This window comes from Geotrypetes seraphini, chromosome 11 (assembly GCF_902459505.1).
Source record: "Geotrypetes seraphini chromosome 11, aGeoSer1.1, whole genome shotgun sequence".
Taxonomy (NCBI): Eukaryota; Metazoa; Chordata; class Amphibia; order Gymnophiona; family Dermophiidae; genus Geotrypetes; species Geotrypetes seraphini.
In genome coordinates this window covers 132,058,166-132,084,121 of record NC_047094.1, presented here as the reverse complement: position 1 = coordinate 132,084,121, position 25,956 = coordinate 132,058,166, and the positions used below count along the sequence as shown (strand labels likewise).

Sequence of the window (25,956 nt, the reverse complement as noted above, 5' to 3'; positions counted from 1 at the left end):
AGAATCATCATAGATAATAAACTAAATTATCACGATCAGATTAATTCTGTCGTTAAAAGTTGTTTCCATAGGCTGCGTATGATTCGATCTTTAGCTAACTCACTAAACATTTTTTTTTTAATTCTTTATTCAGTTTTAACTCTTGCAACAAGTGTACAAAATTCAATCAAATAATTCGTACAAATCACTTGACATTCTAACAATTATTGTCAAATGCATATAAAAAAGACCCCTCTCCCACCCATCCCATTCATCAGGAATAAACCCATTAAATCACATTAATTCACTCATTGATCATTTCAAAACTGGATTACTATAATTCACTTTATAAAAGAATCACACAAAAGGAAATACTGCAATAAATATAATTACAAGTAAAAGAAAATTTGACCATGTAACACCATTATTAAAGAACGCACACTGGCTTCCTATCAACCACGGAATAACTTATAAACAGGCGCTCATTACATTCAAACGTGTCACTATTCCTAGACCTAGTTATCATTGCTTATTCTCCTTTCCGCTCCTTACGAACTGAGAATAAAAATCTATTTACTGTTCCATCCCTACGAATCATAAACACTAGACCTACCACACTCTTCTCTGTCACCCCAAACGTGGAACTTACTACCCGCTCAGGTAAGAGAAGAAAAGAACCTCGATAAATTCAAATCAAAACTAAAAAAAGTTTCAACTTTTTTTTTTTTTTTAATTTGGGGGCCATTGATTATTTATTCTAATGATCAGACATCTTAAACACCTCAGTATTGGTTAAGATAAAGGGGTGGGTGGGAATATGAATGACAATAATTGATAATTGTTAATTATTAATATATGGGTGGGAGGGATGGGATTCTTTTATATTTATATATTTGGAGGATTACAAATAAGATTGTCAAGTGATTAATTAATATATTTCTGAGTGATTATTGTACACATGTTGTAATTTCTGAAAATGAATAAAGATTAAAAAAAACAAACAAACAACTAAAAAAAGTTTCCTGTATAGAAACGTTTTTAATTAATGAGTTAGCCTCTTAAACCGAGTTGCTATTCCCAATTGAAGTAGGCAAGTACTGATCTACTATAACATAACTCCTATTGTTTTATCATTATTTGTTCTCTTTCCTATATCAAATTGCAGTTCTTCCCTGATTTCCCTATGAAGTGCACGTCTGTCTATCCCTATATTGTATGTCGGCCTTATTTGAAAATTATGTATTGTCCATCGCTTTGTAATCTTTGAAAAAAGCGATTTTATCAAACACAAAATAAACTTGAAACTACTGGAGGTCTGAAAAGGTGTGCCCCCCTCCCCCGCCCCACTACCTTATGAGAGATGGTGTTATAGGAGACCCATCTTATTGGAGGTCCATTCAGTCCTAGCTATGTCACTGGTTGAAGGGTTAATGTGTGTACTCCAGTGGGGCCTTCAAAACAGGGGCCAAGGATCCATGGGTCCTTAGTTTTACAGATATGTTCTGGCAATACTCGAGAGGACATGGCAATACTCGAGAGGGTCCAGAGGAGAGCAACGAGGATGATAAAGGGTATGGAGAACTTCTCATATGCCGAACGGTTAGACAGGCTGGGGCTCTTTACCCTGGAAAAGCGGAGACTGAGAGGGGACATGATACAGACTTATAAAATCATGAAAGGCATAGAGAAGGTGGAGAGGGGCAGATTCTTTAGACTAGCGGGGACAACTAAAACAAGAGGTCACTCAGAAAAACTGAGAGGAGACAGATTCAAAACGAATGCAAGAAAGTTCTTCTTCACTCAACGGGTGGTAGACACCTGGAATGCGCTTCCCGGAGAGGTGATAAGCCAGAGTACAATTCTGGGGTTCAAAAAGGGACTGGATGACTTCCTGGAAGCGAAGGGAATAACGGGGTACAGATAGAGGTTTACCTCACAGGACACTGAGCAAATAGGGTATGGACTTTTTAGGTTAGGTAGGGAACATTTTCAGGTCATGGACCTGGAGGGCCGCCGCGGGAGCGGACTGCCGGGCGCGATGGACCCCTGGTCTGACCCAGCAGAGGCAATGCTTATGTTCTTATGTTCTGGCCAGGCAAGGGGGCTGCTTTTAGGGAGTGCTCTGGGGGAACAGAATTGGGTAGCAGGGCTTTGGGACACTGCCTGACATTTTTTTATATTTTTCTCACCAGAGGAGTACTACAGTGGAGGGCAAGAACGAGAGTAATAGGCAGTATCATTAGATTACCAGGGATTTTAGGAATATGGGAGGGGATTTTGTGTTTTATTTGCCCACATGCCATCCCCTTTAACATTCCTCCAGGCCATCTGTTTGCATTTTAAAGAGCCGATGCTCCTGGAGGAAGATGTCAACGGCCCCTCCGGAGGCGTAATTAACTCACCTTGAAAATCATATCTCGCCAACATTACTTCAATCTGCGTGATTCTATTTGCATAATACTGAAGTGCTTCATACGCCTTTGTCTGTGTTTGCATTTTCTGCATGCTGGGCCTACCTTCATTGCAGATTAACCTAGTCAGTGCCAATCAATGTGCGAACTAGTATTAGCAACAGTTAACGTCGTTTTAGTAAATAGAGGCCAAAGTGTTTTGCAAGTGTAACGCATTGCCTGTTTGGAACTCAGAGCCGCCTGAATCTCAGAGATGGTGCCAACCGTGCTACGTTCAGTGTGACAACCCCGTTCCAGGGCACCTGCCGCTGTGAAGCCACCATCTACCTCTGGAACTGGGATGACAAGGTTGTCATATCAGACATTGATGGAACCATCACAAAGTAAGGCGAGCTCTGCTCTCTTGTCCAGTTTCTTTGCTGGTCCAAACTGGCAGCTTTAGGTTCAAGGACTTTGGGCTAGTGGGGTGCAGACGGGGTCCACCTAGAAACCCATAATTATCTTTTGTTTATTACATAATGGTTCTCTTCCCAGCTAGTTCAATATATATGTATCTATCTATAAAACACTCATATCATATAACATATGAGGGTCATTTTTAAAGTAGTTTGATGGGCATTTGCATTGGGGGGGTGTACCTGGGGCCATGGTTGGTATGAGCATGTAAGTAACATATGTATTTAAGTGTTTTCAAAATACAACTGTTCTCTATATAACCCCCTCACACAAAGGATCTATTATTGGATCAATATTATAATATTATATTATATCAATTCAACCTTTCAGCCATCTTGGCCAAGAACAATGATTTGAATTGATAAGTAAATTCCCTTGAAACAGGCATCACTGCCGAAGCAAAGGCATCAGGATAGTACCTCTGTAGATTTATTCTCAACTGGAACATTTGGTGAACCTTAACTTGTGCCTTTTTTGCTCCCCCCCCCCTTTCTTTTACAACTGATTAACATAAGCAGTAGAAGTTAACCCCCCACATATATTTGAATATAAGACGATCCGAATATAAGTCGAGGTACCCTTTTTCTCCTCAAAAGGAGGATAAAAGGTTGACTCGAATATACGCCGGGTTGTGTGTGTGTTAATATTCATGTGCTCTGCTCTATACCCAGCCCCCCTCACTCCCTGCCCTGCCAGGCTCTGCACTCTGTACCTGCCCTGTACCTTGCCCCTCCCCTTCCCGATGTCCTGTAGGCCTCCACTGAGCCTGCTGTATGACCTAGTGGTCCAGTGGTAGGCCGGGACAGGAGGGATCCCTCCCATCTCCTGTCCCAGTTGACCCTGACAATTATTTTACCTCCCTCCCGCCTCACCCCCATATTCCTTTTTGAATCCCTGGTGATCCAGCAGTGTACTGGGCAGGAGAAAGTTTTTTGCACTCTTGTCCCGCACTGAGCCCCCTCCCTGAATGACCCAGTGGTGTACTGGGCATGAGCAAGCTTTTTCACGCTCCTGCATGGCCCTGAGCTGCTCCCTGAATGGCTGCAACCAGTTATCACGAATCCCGCAAGAACTGGCGGCAGCTATTCAGCGAGTGGCTCAGCGCAAAAAGCTTTCTCCTGCCCAGTACCCCACTGGACCATGAAAACTTGCAGCAGCCATTCAGAAGGGCTTAGCATGGGACAGGAGCATGGAAAGCTCGCTCCTGCCCGGTACACCACTGAATCGCCAGGGATTCAAAAAGGTACATGGGGGGAGGTGGGAGGGAGGTATAAAAAGTGGGAGAGATACCTCCTGTCCCGGCCCACCAGGACATACAGCAGGCCAGCAGAGGCCTGCAACAAATCTGGGAGGGGGGGTTTATGGGCGTTGACCAACTAGAAAAACTTTTTTTGTGTGTTGGTAAATTATTGTAGAGATCAGTAGACACTGCTGGGGTTTTTCTTTGTTTGTTGTGCTTTATTGTGACATCTATTTAATGCCAGTATTCTAAGAATGCAGAAAATGGAAGCCTGGTGATCTCATCACATTGTCCATTTCCTGCTGTATGAACAATTGCCTGATTCAGAGGGCAGTAGCTGGCTTACTTGTCTGGTCTTGTCTAAGCCAGTGGCAAAGACATTAAAAGGACAAACCTGGTTTCTCTCCCCTAGTAGGAAGATGACCTGGAAGTTTTCTTGTTACAATGACATAAACTCCTTCTAATGTTCAGACACTTAACTTCTCTGTTATTCATTTAGGTCAGATGCACTGGGACATATCTTGCCTCATCTAGGGAAAGACTGGACACACCAGGGCATTGCTACACTCTATCACAAAATCCACACGTATGTATAAGAGAGATTGACCAACAGCTTCTCTTTGGGAGCTAGACAGGTAGTGGAATGGGAGTTAAAGTGATGGGGGACAGGAAGTTGAAGGGCCAGAAACAGGATGTCCTGCTGTTGCCTTGGTCAATTCTTGCAGGGTTGGGTTCAGTTTTATTTAAACTACATTATTGGTGAGACAGAGAGGATGGTTCTAGTGGCTGACTGGAAACATCGATTCACCTGTAGCACGGAGCACCCGAGATTTATGTCAACCTTGTTCTCTTATCTACTGCAGCCATGCTGATACCATTCTTAGATCCTATATAGCTTGAGTGTTCTTAGTTTCTCCGTAGCATGTGTGCTCTGATACTTGTCTTAAGTTCTCTGTACCATGAGTGTTATTGATCCTGAAGACTTCTGTGTACGTATCTTGTAACCCGTTCTGGGCTCCTGGGTAGGACGAGCTATAAACTAACTAACTAATTAAATAAACCTGATTCATTGAGTCTCCTGTTAGTGTGTAGGAGTAAAGAGAATCTAAAACAGTCTAAAAACATAGGTTTTCCATATCATCTCTTTCTAAAGTCTTTGGCACGGATATTCAAAAGTGCTTTTCCTTATAGGAATCACTGCCATATGGATAAGTCCTTCTCGCCATGAATTTTCAGCAGCACTGTCCCTCTAATCCTATAAACACATATGCATAATTTTACTCTTAGGACTAGATCCTAATTATGGCGTCTAAAAACATTGGTGCTGAACACCTCTCCCTCTCCCCCTTCCCCTCCTCTCCCCCCCCTCCCGCTGGGTGCTGTCTTAAAAAAAATACCAATTAACACTAGGAACCATGCCTAACTTTAGGCTGTCCTATAAACACTTACCACTTAACGCCAGGAACCATGCCTAACTTTAGGCTGTCCTATAAACACTTACCACTTAACACAAGGAACCATGCCTAACTTTAGGCTGTCCTATAAACACTTACCACTTAACGCCAGGAACCATGCCTAACTTTAGGCTGTCCTATAAACACTTACCACTTAACGCCAGGAACCATGCCTAACTTTAGGCTGTCCTATAAACACTTACCACTTAACGCCAGGAACCATGCCTAACTTTAGGCTGTCCTGTAAACACTTACCACTTAATGCCAGGAACCATGCCTAACTTTAGGCTGTCCTGTAAACACTTACCACTTAACACAGGGAACCATGCTCAACTTTAGGCATGGCCATTTACACCAACTGAAACATGATGCAATTCCTTATGTCTAAATTAGTCGCTGATTTACGTGTGTTTCTTTTAAGTAAAACCAACCAACACCGATAATTGCATGCACTAGTTGGCTATCCAATTAAATTGCACAATTTTCAGCGCAGTGTGTGTAAGTTCTAGAATCGTGTCAGTTGCAGTATGCATGAAACAATGAATAAATAGCTGCTAATTGGTGTTAATTGGCTGTAATTAGCAGTTACACATTATTTTACTTCTTTGCTCAGAGTGCAGAGTTTAAATCGGCCACGTACTTCATGGGGAGTTTCCAAACGGTGTGTTATGTCTTTCAGAAATGGGTACAAATTCCTTTACTGTTCAGCCAGGGCCATTGGACTGGCCGAACTCACCAAGGATTACCTGCATTGGGTGAATGATCAAGGCTGTGAACTCCCCAAGGGCCCAATCCTACTAGCCCCTAGCAGCCTCCTCTCAGCTCTGCACAGGTAATGGATGGATTTTATGATATCTCTAATAACTATTCCCAATGATTCTCGGTTGAAGAATAAAACAATTTGTATGTATGTCGCTGTAGGAAATTGCTCAGTCAAGCCAATCAGGGGAAGGCCCACCATTTTTGACTGCAGGGCCTTAGAGCAGGAAAAAGCAAGCATTCCTCCTGTTCCCAATATCTAATCTAATTGAATCTAATCCTTAGGTTTGTATACCGCATCATCTCCATGTTCGTAGAGCTCGACGCGGTTTACAGTAGGAGAAATAAGAAGGAACTACAACAGAGGGTTAGAGGTAGAAGTGTGAAGAAAATTTAGAGGACTTGGGATGCCAAGATATAAGAGTTTCCTTGATTCCTAAGTTGGAGGGAGACTTACATTACAATATCTGAAAAAGGTACGGGGTTCGGGAGAGCAGGAGGTAGCGGGCATCCCTCCTGCCTTTTAGGGTAGGGGGTGGTTCAAGGGGGCACCTGGTACGGGGGAGCCCTCCATTGGCAGGAGGGAGTGGGCATCCCTCCTGACATTTTTGCTGCCGTAAGGGGGGAAGTTCGCCAATTTTTTCTCGCGCCGTGGGGGGGGGAGGGGTCGGGTGGCAGGAGAGAATGAGCATCCCTTCTGCCAATTTTTGCTGGCACAGGGGGAGGGGGGCTTGGTCCCCGGTGCCGGTTCTGGTTCATCGGGGGGATGTTGGGGAGGGCCGTCATCAGTGGGGGGGCTTTTTTCTTTTTTTTAAATGAGACAGATATTGTGCATGTGTAACACATGTTCGGCATCTGTGCCCATTAAAAAAAAGTTATGGTATGACAGGTAAGCGACTGGTCTTGACCAGTTGCTTTTTTTTTAATCGCTAAAACCCATCGCTTGTATTGTGCATTGCCAAGCGATGTTAGTGCATGAATTGCTCGAGTAGTTTTAATATTAAATAGCTAATTTGCATGGCCAGATTGGAAAATGGGCGATTGAGGGGAAAAACACACGGTGAGCCCTTCTGTGCATCGGGTCGGCAAATGCGATCATTGCTAAAGCAGTCCAAACTGGCTGTAGTGCTTCTGGCTCCCAGTCTGCCTAGTGGTAGCCTGACCTTAGGAGCAGACGCAGATTTGTGCAAGTGAATTTGCACGCTACTGTGGCTGGTTCTGGGTACCTGCTCCATAAAGTAACCACTTTTTGGACTTTTCACCTGGACAACCTTGTTATATAAAATCACCCCCATAAAGCAGTGTTCGGGGCTGTCTCTTTGCCTGGCACGAGACACAGTTTGATGGTACTGACGGGCGGATCTGGTTTTATTATTGTTGGTTTATGCTTGGAATCCATGGACCACGAGCTTTCACGGCTGGCAATGTCAGCTTCCAGGTGGTGGCAGCTGCTCCTGCCTGCCCTGCCTGAGTCCCGCTGACAGGCTACATCTATCCCAGAGCAGGTGCTGTAGACATGAAAGATTGTTTGCAACCTTTTTTGGCTTTCTGGAAAAATCCCAGCTTGAAATGAGATAGCAACAGCAATGCCAGTGTCCTGGATGGAATGACTTCATGCTGAACAGCTGTCCTTTTCCCCCCTCCCCCCCCACCCCTCATGTTACAGGGAAGTGATTGAGAAGAAGCCAGAGGTGTTTAAAATCGCTTGCTTGACAGACATCAAGAACCTGTTCGGTCCACAGCAGGAGCCCTTCTATGCTGCCTTTGGGAACAGAAAAAACGTAAGTGTCCTCCCCGTAGCCAGCTCAGACTGTTGTTTAACGCGGACGATGGGGATCTCCAGTTCTTTTGGTGTTCAGCATTATGGAATGTAATTGCGTTTTCCTTTGAGTACATTGTTCAATATGTGATGACGTGGCAGAATTCCCGATAGAATTTTCAAGGTTAGATTTTTGTGAAATGTTGCTCCTTTATATCTTAATGTGTACGGATCCTATACATCACCCTCTTGGCTCTTCTGACGTACACAACCCCCCCCCCCTTCCCCATTATATGAGAGCAATCTTCTTTTTTTAATTCTAGGTCTCGTCTTCCCCTTCTGCTCCATTCTAGAAATATGTTTATAAATTGCTAATAGTATATTCAGACCTGCACAGTATAGAAATAATTTTATAACAATAGTACATTAGTTGCATATGTTCTGCCCTGGTGGGCTCACACTCTATCTAATGTACCTGGGGCAATGGGGGGGATTAAGTGACTTGCCCGGGTCACAAGGAGCAGCATGGGATTTGAACCCATAACCTCAGGGTGCTGAGGCTGTAGTTTTAACCACTGTGCCACTCTAGAAATCAAAATGTAGCAAAAGGGAGCCAAGTCTAGGACAATCAAGCCACTGTGACATCACTGATGAGGTTGGCTCTTATTGGTGGATGAGGCATTATGTTGTCACAATACCAGCTCTACTTATCAGAGGCTGAAACTTTTCACACTATTTAATTAATTCAGTTTTCTATACCGTTCTCCCAGGGGAGCTCAAAATGGTTATATGAATTTATTCAGGTACTTGAGCATTTTTCCCTGTCTGTCCCAGTGGGCTCACAATCTATCTAATGTACCTGGGGCAATGAGGGGATTAAGTGACTTGCCCGGGGTCACAAGGAGCAGCATGGGATTTGAACCCATAACCTCAGGGTGCTGAGGCTGTAGTTTTAACCACTGTGCCACTCTAGAAATTAAAATGTAGTAAATGTAAGCCAAGTATAAGCCAATGAAGCCATTGTGACATCACTGATCTGAGAAAGGTCCGGGGGTGGGGGGGGGGGGGTTGGGGGCAGTTTGGATATGATCTCGAATGTGTGTATTTCAGAGACCTTGAAATAAAGCAGACTTCGTCAAGATTGTGTAGTTATGAGGACAGAAACAGGGATTGAACCCGGATTTTCTGCTTCCTGGCTTCTTATTCTGGCTGCACCTTCAGTCTTCTGGGGGGGGGGGTTGTTTTGTTTTGGGGAGGTTTTAACCTCCTCTCCCCACTTTCTTCCCTAAACAGGATGTTTATGCATACAAGCAGGTGGGGCTGCCGGAATCCCGAATATTCACTGTGAATCCCAAAGGAGAAGTCTTTCAGGAGCTATTCAAGACCAAGTCTTCGTAAGTCTGGGTAGTCTAGCAATGGTCCTGGAGGCATTTTCTTTTTGCTGCTGTGCCACTGGGAGTTTGCAGGGGTGTCCAATGTCGGTCCTCGAGGGCCTCAGTCCAGTCGGGTTTTCAGGATTTCCCCAATGAATATGTATTGAAAGCAGTGCATGCAAATAGATCTCATGCATATTCATTGGGGAAATCCTGAAAACCCGACTGGATTGCGGCCCTCAAGGAGGGACTTTGACACCCCTGACCTAGAAGGTCTCTTCAGTTCTAGCATGATCTCTTTTGACTGTCCCTTTGTGTGTGTCTAGCTCAAGGGTGGGCAACTCCAGTCCTCGAGGGCCGGAATCCAGTCGGGTTTTTAGGATTTCCCCAATGAATATGCATTGAAAGCAGTGCGTGCAAATAGATCTCATGCATATTCATTGAGGAAATCCTGAAAACCCGACTGGATTGCGGCCCTCAAGGAGGGACTTTGACACCCCTGACCTAGGTCTCTTCAGTTCTAGCATGATCTCTTTTGACTGTCCCTTTGTGTGTGTCTAGCTCAAGGGTGGGCAACTCCAGTCCTCGAGGGCCGCAGTCCAGTCGGGTTTTCAGGATTCCCCCAATGAATATGCATTGAAAGCAGTTCATGCAAATAGATCTCATGCACATTCATTGGGGAAATCCTGAAAACCCGACTGGATTGCGGCCCTCGAGGACCAACATTGGACACCCCTGATATAGGGCTACCAGACATCCGGATTTACCCGGGCATTTCCAGGCGCCCGGATGGCTTTTCAAAACCCGGCATTTTGTCCGGGGTTTGAAAAGCAATCGCGTCAAGAGGGGCGGGGCTAGGGTGTGGTATGAACGTAATGGGGCTGGGGGGGATGGGAAGGGAGGGAAAGATAAAGAGATGCTCGCTTTGGGTTCAAGCCTGCCCCAAATTGCCACGGACTGGAGGGAATAGAGGAAACAAAGCCATTTCTCCTTTTTGACCTCTCTTTTCCTATTGCAGGTACACCAGGCTAGGTGAGCTGGTAGAGCTGATCTTCCCGCCTGTCCCTCACACGTCCGCATCTTCCTTGCTCTGCCCAGAGTTCAGCAACTTCTCTTTCTGGCGGGATCCTGTTTCCAAAGTTTCTTTAGAGGAGATGGTAGATACGTCCTAGAAACGGCCCCAGTAACGCGCCGGGGCAGTAACGACGTTTGGCCACATTCGATGCTGATTCTCTCCCTTCCTTTGGCCTTTCTACATACTTACATCGTGAGCAGGTCTGGGCCAAATATGCCAAAGTCAAGAAAACGGGAGCGTTCTGGTTTAGCCTGAAAAACGCACACACACGCAATGGATCTTTGTATATATATATAAAAAAAAAAGGCATTTCATTGTGAACTGTGGGCTTTGGTTAGATCGCATAGTCTGTTTGTTATTTTCTTGTAATGCAAAGATTGTCAAGCGTTGGGGTGGGTCGTTTCTGGAAAGCACTAGCAGGAGGCAATGGTTATTCACGGAGACAACCCACCTTGCTACCACGTCCCCTTCCAGGGCTAAGAGAACGCTGCAAACTTATGAAGCAAAGTCCACATTTGCTAGGGGACTGAAAGAAGGGACGAGCTCTAGAACCAGTGCCAAGCAGCTGCCAGTCAGAATCAGCTGAGAAGTCAAGGCACACTGCCTTATTTCAGGAACATGTGGCTTATTTACGTTGTCTTTCCACGAAATATTTCATCTGCAGTAAAGCAGTTATAACTTCAAGGATGGCTCAGAAAGATGGCCAGATTTTAGAACTGTGCTTCTCTGCATATTTATTGATAAAAACCATCTGACCTCCCCATCTCCTTAGTACCTTATCAGGATCTTAAAACCTAGTTTACATCTAAGGCTCCCTTAAAAGGTCAGTTCTTTCTTTTTCCTTTGTGTTGCAGGATATTATATCCACAGCCTCCAGGTTAATAATATCAGATTGCAACATTGCACTTTCTTCGAACCTCGAATGTGTCCTGGCTCTTAGACAGATAACAAGAGTCACGGAACAAGTCGGTCAGTTTCTGATTGCCTGTCCATCTCCTTGATCCAGACTGATTTCTAAATTTACGCAAAAGCCATTGGAGGAGATGGCTCCCGATCATCTCATTCATTGATAACATGATTTCTGACTTCAACCATGGCTGTTCACGTCATCACGCCGTGTGGGAATAAAGGAGAGATTTTTTTTAACAGACTGTCATTGTTTAACCTCTTAAATCCATCTACTTTCTGAGAGGCTGGATTAGCTGATAATTTACTGTGTCTGGTACGCCGCCGTTAACATCAGGGAGTGTAGAAGGCGGGCCGGCTCTCTCAGAGGCCAAACCAGAAAGTAAGGAAGTTGACAGGAAAAGGTAATCTAGCCCAGCACACTGCAAACGATGTTTCCCTGTTGGCTATTCAAGGGAATCTCTAAATTTATTCCCAAATTCAATACACGGGACGCAAAATTGCACGCAGAAATTTGGGTGTGCGTAATCTGAGTAACGAGTCAATTAGCGCCAATAATTGGACACTAACAATTCTTGCTGCCAATTGACAATTTGAATTTGCACGTGCATCTTACTTACGAGGCGCTATTCAGTGACGCGCGTGCAAATTTTTCAGCACGCAACTGAAAAGGGGGCGTGATCATGAGAGGGGCGTAGGCGGGGTGAGGGGAGTTCACTCACTTATAGGCCTTCTATGGACGAGGGACACTTGATCTGTGGGAGATGAGTGGGGGGTTCTTGATCAAGGGCAAAGTCTTCTCCGGGAGGTGGAGGGATCGGATAGGAGGGGTTCTGGAGAGGCGAGGCTGGAGGGGTCGGCTTGTGCTGACTCAGCTCCTCACTAGAGAATAACACGGGGACAAATTTTTCCCGGTCCCCGCAGGAACTCAGTTTCCCCCATCCCGTCCCCGTGAGTTTTGTCGCTGTCCCTTCCCCATTCCCATAAGCTCTGCCTTAACTGCACAAGCCTCGCACACTTATGATTTTAAAGTGTTTGAGGCTTGTGCAGATGAGGACGGAGCTTAGCCATTGGTGGAATGAGGCATTATGACATCACAATCTGAGCTCTAGAATGTTGCTACTTATGAGATGAGGACGGAGCTTAGGCATTGGTGGAATGTGGCATTATGACATCACAATCTGAGCTCTAGAATGTTGCTACTTAGGATGTTAAAGTGTTTGAGGCTTGCGCGGATGAGGACGGAGCTTGCAGGAATGGGGCAGGGACAGGAAAAGAACTCATGGGGACGGGACGAGAAAATGAGTTCCTGTGGGGGACGGGGAAAAATTTGTCCCCATGTCATTCCCTACTTGGGAGAACAGTATAGAAAATTGAATAAATAAACAGTGTGAAAAGTTTCGGCCTCTGATCACCAGAGCTGGTATTGTGACATCATAATGCCTCATTCCACCAATAAGAGCCAACCTCATCAGTGATGTCACAATGGCTGGATTGTCCTTTACTTGGCTCACTTTTGCTACATTTTGATTTCTAGAGTGGTGCAATGTAGAGAATAATACGGGAACAAATTTTTCCCCGTGGGAACTCAGTTTCCCCTATCCCGTCCCCGTGAGTTTTGTCACTGTCCGTGCTCCATTCCCATAAGCTGTGCCTTAACCGCACAAGCCTCGGACACATATGATTTTAAAATGTTTGAGGCTTGCGCAGATGAGGACAGAGCTTGCAGGAATGGGGCAGGGGCAGGAAAAGAACTCGACAGGATGGGAAAATGAGTTCCCGCGGGAATGGGGAAAAAATTTGTCCCCATGTCATTCACTACTCTTCACCTCATACGGTTTGTGCCAGGGGCCCATATTACATGCCCTGCCAGATAGCTGAGTGTGTAATACAGATCCCTGTGTTATGTTTGCCCATTGCATAAAATGGCGGCACTGCATGCAAATTTATTTCCTGCAAATTCATTCAGCCTGACTTGATGTGTCTTGAGGACTGGGTTGATTCTGAACCTTTCTGCTAACCTATTTTACCGATGTACTGCAGCGATTCTGAATCACTTGTGCCCTCCCCCTACCTGGAGGATGGAGCTAGATTTAAGGACTATACAAGGGGGTGCTTAAAAGTTCTCAGCCCAACCAACCAAATTCCTAAATTCTGAGCGTTATTTTGTCACTGTAGCTGAAAAGGGTGTTAAGCGCCAATTTGCAGAAACAAAATTCAATGTTTTTGACATTGCTTCAGATTAGAGAATGACACGGTGACAAAATTCATCACCGTTCCCGTCCCCGCGGATAACCGCGGGAAATAATCCCATGTCATTGTCTAGTGTCTATTTCAACCTCGGTCCTTCTACACCAGCATTCTTCAAAGCAAAGCTTGTGGGTCAGTGGCTGTGGCCATTCATACTCTGATTCTTCCCTCTCTCCTTAAAGAATGACATGAAGATGGTTTCCCGCGGTTATCCATGGGGACGGGAACGGTGATGAATTTTGTCACCGTGTCATTCTCTACTTCAGATCATCGATTGAACCCTATCCACGTCATTCTCTTCTTGGTTGGGCTCAGAACTTTCCAGCACCCCCTCGTATAAGCCTGATTCTGTATATAGCGCCCAAAAAAAATCAGCACCAACGAGAATGGTGCATAGCACAATTTTATAAAAGGCACACGCACCTTATAGAATCACGCTTAGCGCTAATGCATGTCATAACTTTTAGGCGCACCCATTTAGGTCAAGAAAAATCAGGCCTAAACACCGCTGCCTACATTGTGAACGGATCGAGCATATTCTGTAAAAGTGCACTTAACTTTTAAGAATGCCCTCCCTTGACCACACTCCCTTTCTAGATTTGCACACTAGAACTGGCACGCGCCATAGAATGTGCCTACCAAGTTGTGTGCAACTTCTAATTAGGGCCAGGTACAGTGGGTATAGATATATTAATTGTCAACCGGCAGCACTGATTGCTCTTATTAAATAATTTTGTCTGCAAATCAGCTGTGTGTACCGATTTTATGTGAACTTATGGTGCTATATACAGAATTTGGGAGTATGTTTACAAGACAAACATGTTACAAAGGAAGATATCTTTATCGACACTTAAGCCCTCCCAAAGCTACTTCCACGCCCAAGGCCCGCCTTGGGAATGCTTAAGCATGGGTATGTTTCTCCGTAGATGTGCTACAGAGGCCTAAAATAATAATAATAACAGTTTATATACCGCAGGTCCGTGAAGTTCTATGCGGTTTACAATGACTAGAAATGTTACAGATTGAATGAATAAGCAAAGTACAGATTTAGCGACAGGTGATTCTTGCGCTCGGTTGTTAAGGACTAAGATTGAATAGGTTGGTTTCCTAAGTATTTCAGGAACAGATGTGTTTTCAGGCGTTTCCTGCCTCGGACACTTTTTAAAACCCCCAAAACATACATCCCTAATTGGCTGCTAGATGGTGGTAGGACGCCTACCGCTGCCTGCAATCAGGACGTGCATTTCGAGAATCAGGCCCTAACTGTATTGCCCTCGATGGAGACTGCCCCAACTTTGTTGGTTGGGCTGAGAACTTTTCAGCGGCCTCTCGTCTTTGACATAATGGCTTTCCCAAAGGCAGTAAGGTGATTTACAGAAAAGGATGACTTCCAGAAGAAAGGAGACATCGAGAACTAAATGAAGACTTACACAAAGAAAGAAATTGCAATATAAAAATTAAGAGAAAAACCTCATGATAATCAGTAGATAACAAACAGAATAAAACAAAAGAAATGAATATATTGGACTAAATACACTAGAAAATTACATTACATTAGTGATTTCTATTCCGCTTGTGCCTTGCGGTTCTAAGCGGATTACAAGTTAGAGGACTGGACATTTCCAGTAGCATTGCAGTACATGTAATCAAGAGAGTGTCCAGTTACAATTGTTAGTCTGGACTTTTCCAGGAGAAATTGATAGCAGGAGGGATAGTGATAGGTTGTTTAGACGAATAGAGATAATACTGTTCGGATTCAGGGTATTGCTGGTGGTGGTGATGGAGGTGGTCGTGAGAACATTTTCTAATACTTTTGTGAGGTTATGATGATGGGAAGTGTTTTTTGAAGAGATGAGTTTTGATTTCTTTTCGGAATACTTTAATGTCTGTAGATTTGGTCAGTAGATTGGTGATGGTAGTATCGATCTTTGCTGCCTGTGTCGCTAAAAGGCTGTCGTATAGCTTGAGTACCTGAATAAATTCATGTAAACCTTTCTGAGCTCCCCTGAGAAAACGATATAGAAAATTAAATAAAATAAAATTTAAATATATATATATATAAAATCGGATGTATGTATGTATATTCCAGCATAACTCCGAAATGCGTGGACAGATTTCAACCAAACTTTGTATACATATAAGTTACTATTTAGGGAAAAATACTGTGGGGTGGGAAGGTGGTGACATGTAAAGAATCATCGAAAAAGAGAGATATTGCTTTGACCAATTGTGTGAAGCTTGGGGAATGATGTCACATAGTCAGAATGATGTCACAGTCAACAGTATATGATGAAGTAAGTGCAGCTGTGGTGTGGTGAAGCCTAAACAGAAAGCGAAAACTGAAAATTTGTGTGATGTTAATCCTCAAGGGAATTTATATCCTTAAAAGGCCTGTCAAAAACTATTGTTGGTCCAAGAAAAAAGGCGTCATCTTAGTCTCTTTGGGGGGGGGGGGGGTTCTGCCTATAACATTTAAAGTAGGCTAACCTGGCCACCACACTATTTTATCCAAGAGAGTCAGCAGACAGAGGACCTTAATCACGTTAAGGAAGGAAACAACATACCAGAAATAGTGGCAAACATAGAGACACGGGCAGTGACTCTTGGGAACGCGGAACAAGCAAGGGCAGGAACAGAAGGGTGTGATACAGAGTTAGAAGGACTAGGAAAGAGCTTGGGTTCTAATTTCTTCCAAAGAATGCCATAATGTACTGTACAAAGGAAAAGGATAAAAGAGAAAGGCAAGAGATATACGAGAAATAAGATTTGGACAACAAACTGTATAGAATAGGCCAATTGGAAAAAGAGGGGTCTGGTTCTACAAACCTATGTCCATATTAATCTTAAACATATCTACAATACCATTATTTGACTATGGTGCTTTTTAAAGAAGCACATTGCAGGTTTTAGGCATGCTTAAACCCGCATTTATCTATTTATATTGCAAAATGTCTAAATCTGGATTCCAAGGTCTGGGATGTGCCCTCCCCCCAAAATATATTTCCTATTTCTGAATGTAAGCATCGGTCTATGGCGAAAAAAGATAAACATTGGGATTTAAACCTATTATCCAGGACAACCAGGTTTCAGAATAGGGTTCCTATTGAGCTGTGCTCTACTGGAGGAATTGGGGGGAGAACCCCCCCCTAAACCCAGTGGCAAATAAAAATTAATTTATCCGTGTAGTTCAGAACAGGCTCGACTTGGACTTCTTAATTCCAATTTACCCATCCTTTCTAAAATGTCACTGTACATGGTTGTGTGTATATGTTTATTGGGATTTGTTAACTGCTTATTCATGAAGAGATTCACCCAAAGCGGTTTACAATACACTGACTAGTAACCAGGTCCTCTTAAGTATTTTCCCTATCAGTCCTGGCAGGCTCACAATCTAATCACAATCACAATCTAATCTAATCACAATCAGGGAGCAGGCTGGGATTGAACTTACAACCTCAGCTCTATTATTCAAAAACTCCTGTGATTTGGGGGGCAAAACTTGGACTTCGGTCAGAGCTTTCTGTTATTTAAAACCTGGCACTGTAGAGAAATAATAACCAATCACCTCACAGGTCGCTTAAAATCCAGCTGTTTACAGCTGCACTCATGGCTCAGCAGCTGTATTCAGAAGACAAAAAAAAAGGAGGGCCATACGAGAAATAGACAGAATCCCATCAACCAGAAGAACCAGAGTCTCGTCATTCTTTGGATAAAAGGTTTTCTACCACGTAGGTAAGTCACTGTGTAAAAAAGCAACTTCTGGCTACCTGTGTGAAGCTACTCCATGTAGACAAGAGCCTCGAGTTCCAAGCTGCCCAAGCAGTAGAAAGAGTGGCTTAGTGGCTGGGCCAGTGGACTAGGAACGGGGTAAATTCAATGTCTCCCACAGACACACTTTGGGTAAGTTCCTTGATCTACTTAGGCAACAATTTTTAGACCAGCAGATGTTACTAACTGGATAAATGCTTTTAAATATTTTAATTTAATTTTTTTTTTTTTTTTTGGGGGGGGGGTTAAGATCAGAAATTTTTGTGTTGTATTGTTGATTGATTTTATGTATCTTTAGAATTAGTTGGGCTAGAAATGATTTAAATAAATAAGAGACATATTCTAGCTGAATTATGAAGGATACCGTAAGTTGCCTTGATATTGGGAACGACAGCCTAAACCATTATGGGGGTCATTATTGAGCCTATGGGGGCCAGTACTTTTTAAGATTCTGGTTACCATGGGCTTTTCTATACCTAGCCGGGCCATATCCAGATACCAGCCCCGAATATCCAATTATCAGGCAGCTATTCAAGAAATCCATCAAGACAAACTAACACCGCAGGAAGCATTTCAATCCCCCGAAGCAACCCGCTCGACTCTGTAACACTTCTGGACCTGGTCAGATAACTCTTATGTAATCCGCCTTGAAGCGCAAGGTAAAGACGGAATAAAAGTCACTAATGTAATGTAATGAATATTGCCTGGCTAATTTAGGACAGCCTATTTCTGTCTGGATACCACAAAGGCCACCTGCGGAGCACTCTGGCCCTGCCCAGATTTCAATGCTATTTGGGTAAGTGCTATTGGAAATCCGGCTTAAACACGGTCAGCATGATTTAACCAGGTAGGGGTCCTGCTATCCAATTAAATCAACGTTGAATATTGGCCTCTTTTAGTCACCTCTCTCTCAGATCCTGCACACTTCCCACGCTCCCTTCTCAGTTTTATAGCTCTAGCAGACGTGGCCTGCAGAATGGGTCACTCATATCAGTCCACAGCCAGTCTTGCCAAGAGATCAGATCAACAGACCCTTTCTGACACTCCTTGTAGAACCTGAAGCCGTTTTCTGTTTCTAGCTCGGGGCCAGCTATAAATAAACAGATATTATTGTGCTAAGAATGCAATTTATGATCTACAAAAACCAGGGTGAGCAGTGGCGTAGTGGGGGGGGAAGGTCTGCCCTGGGCACGGTCTTCCTAAGGGTGCAGCCCCCCCCCCCCTGCTCCTCTCCTTGCTGCATGTGCACGCCCCTTTCCTTCCCCTGTATCTTTATTACTTCCCCGGCGCGAGGTTGCTGCCCATGTCGGCATCGGCTCTCTCTGATGTCACTTCTGGGACCCGCACCTAGACGTCAAAGAGCGAGCTGACACCGACGCGGGCATGCTGGCTCACGCCAAAGTTAAAAAGGTATGGGGAAAGGTTGTGCAGGCGGGGGGGGGGGGGGCGACGACAGGGAAGAGGGCAGGGGAGGGGCACCACTCACCCTTACTTTGCCACCGAGGGTAAGATACCACTCAAAAAAATAGCAACAATAATACGAATGTTCATAGAATGAAAATAATCATCCCTTAGCTGTAAAACTCACCTAAGCCACGGCTTGATAGCTTTATCCAGTAAGGTGAAAACAAGTTTCTTTTTCAGTGGAAACACTCCATAGAAACTAGTGCCTGATAAGTATCCAAAAATGTCTTAATGCATTGGGCGCAGCATTCTATCATAACACAATTATGGCGAACTTATCATATATCAACAAACGATCAACCTCTACGTACTGAACTGTAGTTACGTGCAGCTGTGACAAATCACTCCCCTACATCAACGCGTCCGACACTAGTTCAGGGACTTGCGGTGAGCAGAAGCAACCAGTGGTCACTTCATCTTCACGCTGCATTAGGGCCGTCTCTCTGCACATGGCGTCGGCGTCTAGGCTCCCGGCAAGGTAAGTGGCTCTTAAACAAAGTTTTCCCCCCCCTCCCAGCAGCAGCAGCAGCGTCTCAGTCGGTTCCTTCCTGCTTTCACTGCAGCGCACATCTGGAAGCTGACTGGGACACCATCTGCTGAAAAAGCTTTCCCCTCTTTTAATAAGGTGCGCTAACCCAGTGGTTCCCAACCCTGTCCTGGAGGACCACCAGGCCAATCGGGTTTTCAGGATCGCCCTCATGAATATGCACGGAGCAGATTTGCATGCCTCTCACTTCCATCATATGCAAATCTCTCTCATGCATATTCATGAGGGCTAGCCTGAAAACCCGATTGGCCTGGTGGTCCTCCAGGACAGGGTTGGGAACCACTGCGCTAACCGATGAGCACACGCTAAACGTTAACGCGCCCATAGACTAACATGCACGCGTTAGCGTTTAGCGCGTGCGAAATCGATTAGCGCACCTTAGTAAAAGAGGGCCTATGTTTAAGAGCCACTTATCTTGCCGGGAGCCTAGACGCCAACGCCAACGCCAACGCCATGGTGTCCCAGACAGCCGTAACGCAACGTTCAGAGGGAGTGAAAACAGTTTGCTTCTGCTCACCCAAGTCCCCAAAGCAGTCGTCGAGGCGAAAGCCCGCGGTGTCAGACACGTCTGTGTAGGGGAATGATTTTTCACAGCTGCGGGCAAGTACAAGTCAGCACATAGAGGGTGAACATTTCTCGATATTGGATATGTCCACCATGATTGTGTTAAGAACGAATGTTGTGGACAAAGTTTTAACAAATGTTTGGACACTTGAGCCTAAATCTCAATTATTTAAAAAGTTTAATTGGCGCAGATAACAAGCAATTAGTACCTCATAATTGGCTTAAATTAGAACTAATCGGATGGTGGGCACCTAACTGCCAACTGCAGACACCTTCCCTTCTGCACCATATGCTTGGAACAAGCTGCCCGAATCCCTACGCCGGGCTCCGTCTCTAGCAAATATTCAAGGCCCGATTAAAAGTCCACTTCTTTGAGAGTGCTTTCAGCTCCTAACTCCTCTCACCCTGGTTTCTACATCCCCGACCCTGTCTGTCATGTCTGCCTGTCCAAGTTAAATAGTAAGCTCTTCCAAGCAGGGACCGTCTATAAATGTTTCAGTGATCAGTAGTAGTGATAAGTAGTAACTTGGGCCCTCTTTTACTAGTCTATGGACGTGTTAGCGTTTAGCGTGCGCTAATCGTTTAGCACCCCTCAGTAAAAGAGGGGGGTTGGTAGGTACATTCCACTTTCAGGTGGGCGTCTAGTCCAAGGCGCCTACCAGAACGTCGGCGTAGCTAGGGGCAGATCATGGACGTGTTTGGCATATAGGCGCCTATTTAGACCAAAAAACCCCTGGCTTAAATAGGGTGAGCCTACGGTTCGGACGCTTCCCGGTGCCCAAGTCCACTTCAGCCACCGCTTGGCGCCATTCTATAAACTTAAGATTGACCTCGGCGCCTGGGGTTTAGGCGCTGTTTATAGAATCCGTGCCTTAGTCACTAGTTTTCCCAATGAAAGAGAAACTAGTGTTTTCACCTTCTTTAGAGTCAAACAATTTTTATTGATGCATACAATATCAAAAGCAACGTAAGAGTATCACATTATGGATAATACAACAACAATCCATCAAATAATATAGGTGAGAGATGCGGGAAGGCCTGAGAAGTGAAAGTTGATGTTTATGAATATATGGGAACCTTACTTACAAACCTAAGGGCCCTAGTGCGGTCTTAAGATGGGTTTCCTAGAGTATATTGATGTGTCATAGTGAGATGAATTAGAGAATACCATTGGGGGGGAGTGAGGGTTTTGGGGGAGGAGGTGGAGGGTATTTATGCTTCTTATATTATTTAATGCACTGTGTTTTCACCTTCTTAAACTGGATAAAACTCAAACTGTCTAGCAAGTTGTAGCTTAGGTGAGTTTCACAGCTGAGAGATTTTCCAGTAAATATTATTTTCATTCTATGAATACAGAAACATAGAACATGACGGCAGAAAAGGGCCACGGCCCATCTAGTCTGCCCACACTAATGGCCCACCCCCTAACTACCTCCACGAAGAGATCCCGCATGCCAATCCCATCTTTTCTTAAAATCTGGCACGCTGCTGGCCTCAATGACATGTTGTGGAAGATTATTCCAGCGGTCAACCACCCTTTCGGTGAAGAAATATTTTCTGGCGTCGCCATGAAATTTCCCACCCCTGATTTTCAACGGATGCCCTCTTGTTGCCGTGGGTCCTTTAAGGAAAAAGGGTATCTTACCCTGGTTTTGGTATATTATCGTTTACTCTGCCAACTGTTCCCGCTAAGCTGCGCTGGGGTGCGCTGGCGCACAAAATATTACCTCGCAGCGCACAAGTTTCTCGTCACAGCGCACACAGTGTAGAGCACAGTTCTTCACGCCGGTCCGCAAACAAAATCTTGCCGGTCCGCGAAGGATTCGGTCCCCGCCGCAACGAAAGGCCGGCGTCAGCTGACTTGCAACTTCCTGTTGCAGTCGCTGTGCCGGGACTCCTGCCTTCGCCGGGACTCCTGCCTTCCACCGCGTTTGCCTCCTGCCTTGTCTCCGCACCTCCAGACCAGCAGCGGCAGCTGTGTATGCTTTTAACTTCGGCACAGAGCTGCCCCTAATCAATAGTTTAGCGCGGTTTCATAAGGCAGCCTCGGGGCCTTTGCTAGGCCGGCCCACATCGCATCATCGAAGCGGGCCGGCTATCAAAGGCCCCGAGGCTGCCTCATGAAACCGCGCTAAACTATTGATTAGGGGCAGCTCTGTGCCGAAGTTAAAAGCATACAGAGCTGCCGCTGCTGGTCTGAACTCTTGGGCCGCTGAAGGAGGGCAAAAAGCAGCTGTCCTGGAGGTTTCCCTTCCTCTCGCCTTTACAGGTTCCTTTTTTCCACCTTTTTTTTTTTTCCTTCAAACGGCAACGGGCCCCAGCATCGACATCAATCAAGTAAGTTCCACTGTCAATCAAGCGGTTCTGCTCGGCCAAAGCTTCCCCTGTGACATGAGCCACCCTCAGGGGAAAGAAAGTGACCCACAAAGGTGAGGGGAAGGGGGGCAGATGATGGAAGTTGGGGGGGGGGAGAGAGAGAGAAGGGGCAGATGATGGAATGGAGGAGATGAGAGAGAGAGAGAAGGGGACAGATGATGGAAGTGAGAAGAAGGGAGAGAGAGCAGAAGGCAGATGGATGTCAGTTGAGAAGGGAGAGCAGATGCTGAATGGAAGTGGGGAAAGAACACATACTGGATGGAAGGAGGAGATAAATAAAGGGGGAAGAAAATAGTAAGATAATGGAGGGGTGAGGGAAAGGGGTGACAAGCTGTGTGTAGACACAGTGAAAAGAGGGAAACGGGACTAAATAGTAAGAAAGAATTTAATTTAGATGGAGGCAGAAAATAGAGAAGGAAGACCAGAGAAGAAAAGGGAAGAGAGAGCAGAGAATGATCAGATCTGAGTGGAGGAAATGAGAAGAGAGATATGCTAAAAACCACAGGGGGGAGGGAAGGATAGAGATGCCAGACCATGAGGGGAACAGAAGGAAGATGATGGATGCTAGACCAAATTGGGGGGTGGGGGGGGGGGCAGGAGGAGAGATGGCAGGGAAAGACAGACAGTGAATGGAAGGGGCAGATGCTGGACTGAAGAGACAGAGAAGGTTATCATGCTGCTGTACCGGGCCATGGTACGCCCTCACCTGGAGTACTGCGTCCAGCACTGGTACTTTAAGAAGGACACGGTACTACTCGAAAGGATCCAGAGAAGAGCAACTAAAATGGTTAAGGGGCTGGAGGAGTTGCCGTACAGCGAAAGATTAGAGAAACTGGGCCTCTTCTCCCTTGAGCAGAGGAGATTGAGAGGGGACATGATAGAAACATTCAAGGTACTGAAGGGAATAGACTTAGTAGCTAAGGCAGGGAGAACGAGAGGGCACTCTCTAAAGTTGAAAGGGGATAGATTCCATACAAACGTAAGGAAGTTCTGTGGTAGAAAGCAACATATTTATTTGGCTCATAACTTGCTGGCGCCCGATATTTTTAGCTCACAGTGAAAAAAGTTTGCTCACAACACCCGCCCGCTTAGAGGGAACACTGCTTGTATGGGGGTCTATTTTTGTAAGAACGCAGTTTAAGCATTAGCCAGAGCACAGCCCATGAATATAAGAAAATCAAAATATATGTGCATGATCTTTAGAAAAGCATTTGCCCCCATTGGCCCTTGGGATCAGTGTGAACAGCAGTGACAGTGAGGTCTTGTCTCTTCCTGATCAAGATGAGTCCGCCATTCCTAATTCCCTCAGCGGGAGAGAAGAAGGGATCTAGTGCCCAGCTAAGGCGCTGGATTTGAATGCTGAACTTGACATGGTTTGACTGGTGACGGAACAAAGCCGTGCCGACATTTTGGCACAGACAGTTGGGCGCAAGACCCCCCCCCCACACACTTAATAGTGTTCGCTTTGCCGTTGGGGGTTTTATGGGGGGTGCAACCATACGGTCCGCGTGCGAACCGCAAACATAAACATACCCAATATAAACGGTTCATAGTCAATTGCGCTCAATTTTATTATTATTATACCCTCGCTTTTTCTTGCGATTGTGTAGCACGCATCTTGTATCGCTTGCAAAGGGGACCCACGTGCAGGTGAACTGAAAATATAAACATACCAAAAATATAAACATACCTGTAAATGAAGAAATGTGGAAGTACGTTCGCTCTCACCAGAGGCGAGAAAAATCCACGCAAGACAAATATTCGTTATAGATGAAATACTAGCAAAACCAGATCTTTACCTATAACGGACAAAGTCGGGCAGCGAAAGGAAGGCGGGCTGTTCGGAGCACATATATAAAGAGGAAACGTAACCATAGTAACGAAAATGCATTCACGTGACTTATATTTAAAACACAAAAAGTCAAGGGAACCATACTGACAACGTGGTGACGTGATCGCGTGTTAACGTGTGCGTGGCCTTCGTTCGGCAGGCGCCATCTAGAGGCGCGCTGAATTGTCATTGCGCTGAGTTATCGTTGTACTCAATTGTCTGGCGCTCAGTTATCCTTACGCTCAATTGTCTTGCGCTGAGTTATCCTTGCGCGCAATTGTCTCGTGCGCTATAGTCTTTGCGTGGTATTGTGTTTGCGCTGAGTTGTCTTTGCGTTTTTGTTGGTGCGCGATTGTCTTGCGCGCAAATGACCTGTCACCCCCCACATTATACAGAAAACTTAAACTTTTTCCTAAAAAATCGGGAAAAAGTTAAGTTTCCTCTATAATGGGGGTTCCAACCCCCAACCCCCCCCAACGGCAGCGCGAACACTATTAAGTAAACTGGGGGGGGGGTTCCCCCCTCACACCACCCGTCGGAGCTCTTTAAAATTAACTTTTCTGGCGGCGTGCTGGAGTCTTGCGCCCAACTGTCTGGACTCAAACGTCGGCACAGCTTTGTCCCGCGCGCGAATGACTGTGAACCGGTTTGACTAGTTGTACTACGTTTAATTTATTGCTAATCAAGACTTATGATGATGATGTATGGCTTGTCCATATCCTGTCTTGTTAACATTTGTGTACTTTTGTACTTCTTGATAAAATCAAGAAAAATGTTTGAACTATAAATACATTTGCCAACGTTTTCCTTATTTTATTCTGACACAATCATTGCATTACTTATAGGTCAAAGTCATATTGCAATTAGAGAATGACACGGTGACAAAATTCATCACCGTTCCCGTCCCCGCGGATAACCGCGGGAAGCCATCTTCATGTCATTCTTTAAGGAGAGAGGGAAGAATCGGAGTACGAATGGCCACAACCACTGACCCTCAAGCTTTGCTATGAAGAATGCTGGTGTGGAAGGACTGAGGTTGAAACAGACACTACAGAATGACAGTCTCTGGTATCCAGAGCAGATATTGTGATGTCATAATGCCTCATTCCACCAGTGCCTAAGAGCCAATCACATCAGTGATGTCACAATGGCTTCATTATCCTTGGCTCACATAAGAATCAGAGTATGAATGGGCTCAGCCACTGACCCGCAAGCTTTGCTTTGAAGAATGCTGGTGTGGAAGGACTGAGGTTGAAATAGACACTAGAAAATGGCATGGGATTATTTCCTGCGGTTATCTGTGGGGACGGGATCGGTGATGAATTTTGCCACCATGTCATTCTCTAATTGCAATGCTCATTATTTTTCTCTACTGACCAAGAGCAGAGGTAGCAATGGGTTCTTTCCATGTTACCAGTGTTGCAAGAAAATGAGTCTGGCTTAATACACCGCGGGCTTTTTAACTCTTTTGAGGCAAGTCCTAAGCATGCATGTCATGATAAGGGAGAGGAAGAGGTTTTTTTTAACTAGTCCCTCACACTTGGAGCTCTGAACCAGTCTAAAGTGTTCCCGCTCTTTATAACTTATCACTCGAGATATTGTTATGTGATGGAAGTACAGTTAAACCTTGGATTGCAAGTAACTTGGTTTGCAAGTGTTTTGCAACACAAGCAAAACATTTTATGAAATTTTAACTTGATATACAAGCAATGTCTTGCAATACAAGCACATACAGAATACACAC

At 45.0% G+C, this 25,956-nt stretch overlaps 1 protein-coding gene across 4 annotated transcripts in view; it reads left to right on the top strand.

The window, feature by feature from the left end:
- LPIN3 (lipin 3) overlaps positions 1 to 11,657 on the top strand; it is a 71,367-nt gene extending 59,710 nt beyond the window's left edge. For all 4 annotated transcript variants that reach the window (XM_033914537.1, XM_033914539.1, XM_033914540.1 and 1 more), the window contains 6 exons: positions 2,625 to 2,773; positions 4,586 to 4,672; positions 6,220 to 6,372; positions 7,966 to 8,080; positions 9,352 to 9,452; positions 10,450 to 11,657. In XM_033914537.1, the coding sequence (XP_033770428.1) occupies positions 2,625 to 2,773; positions 4,586 to 4,672; positions 6,220 to 6,372; positions 7,966 to 8,080; positions 9,352 to 9,452; positions 10,450 to 10,603 (759 nt within the window). In that variant the 3' untranslated portion in view covers positions 10,604 to 11,657. The remainder of the gene's footprint in view (positions 1 to 2,624; positions 2,774 to 4,585; positions 4,673 to 6,219; positions 6,373 to 7,965; positions 8,081 to 9,351; positions 9,453 to 10,449) is intronic.
- Positions 11,658 to 25,956: the final 14,299 nt, after the last annotated feature.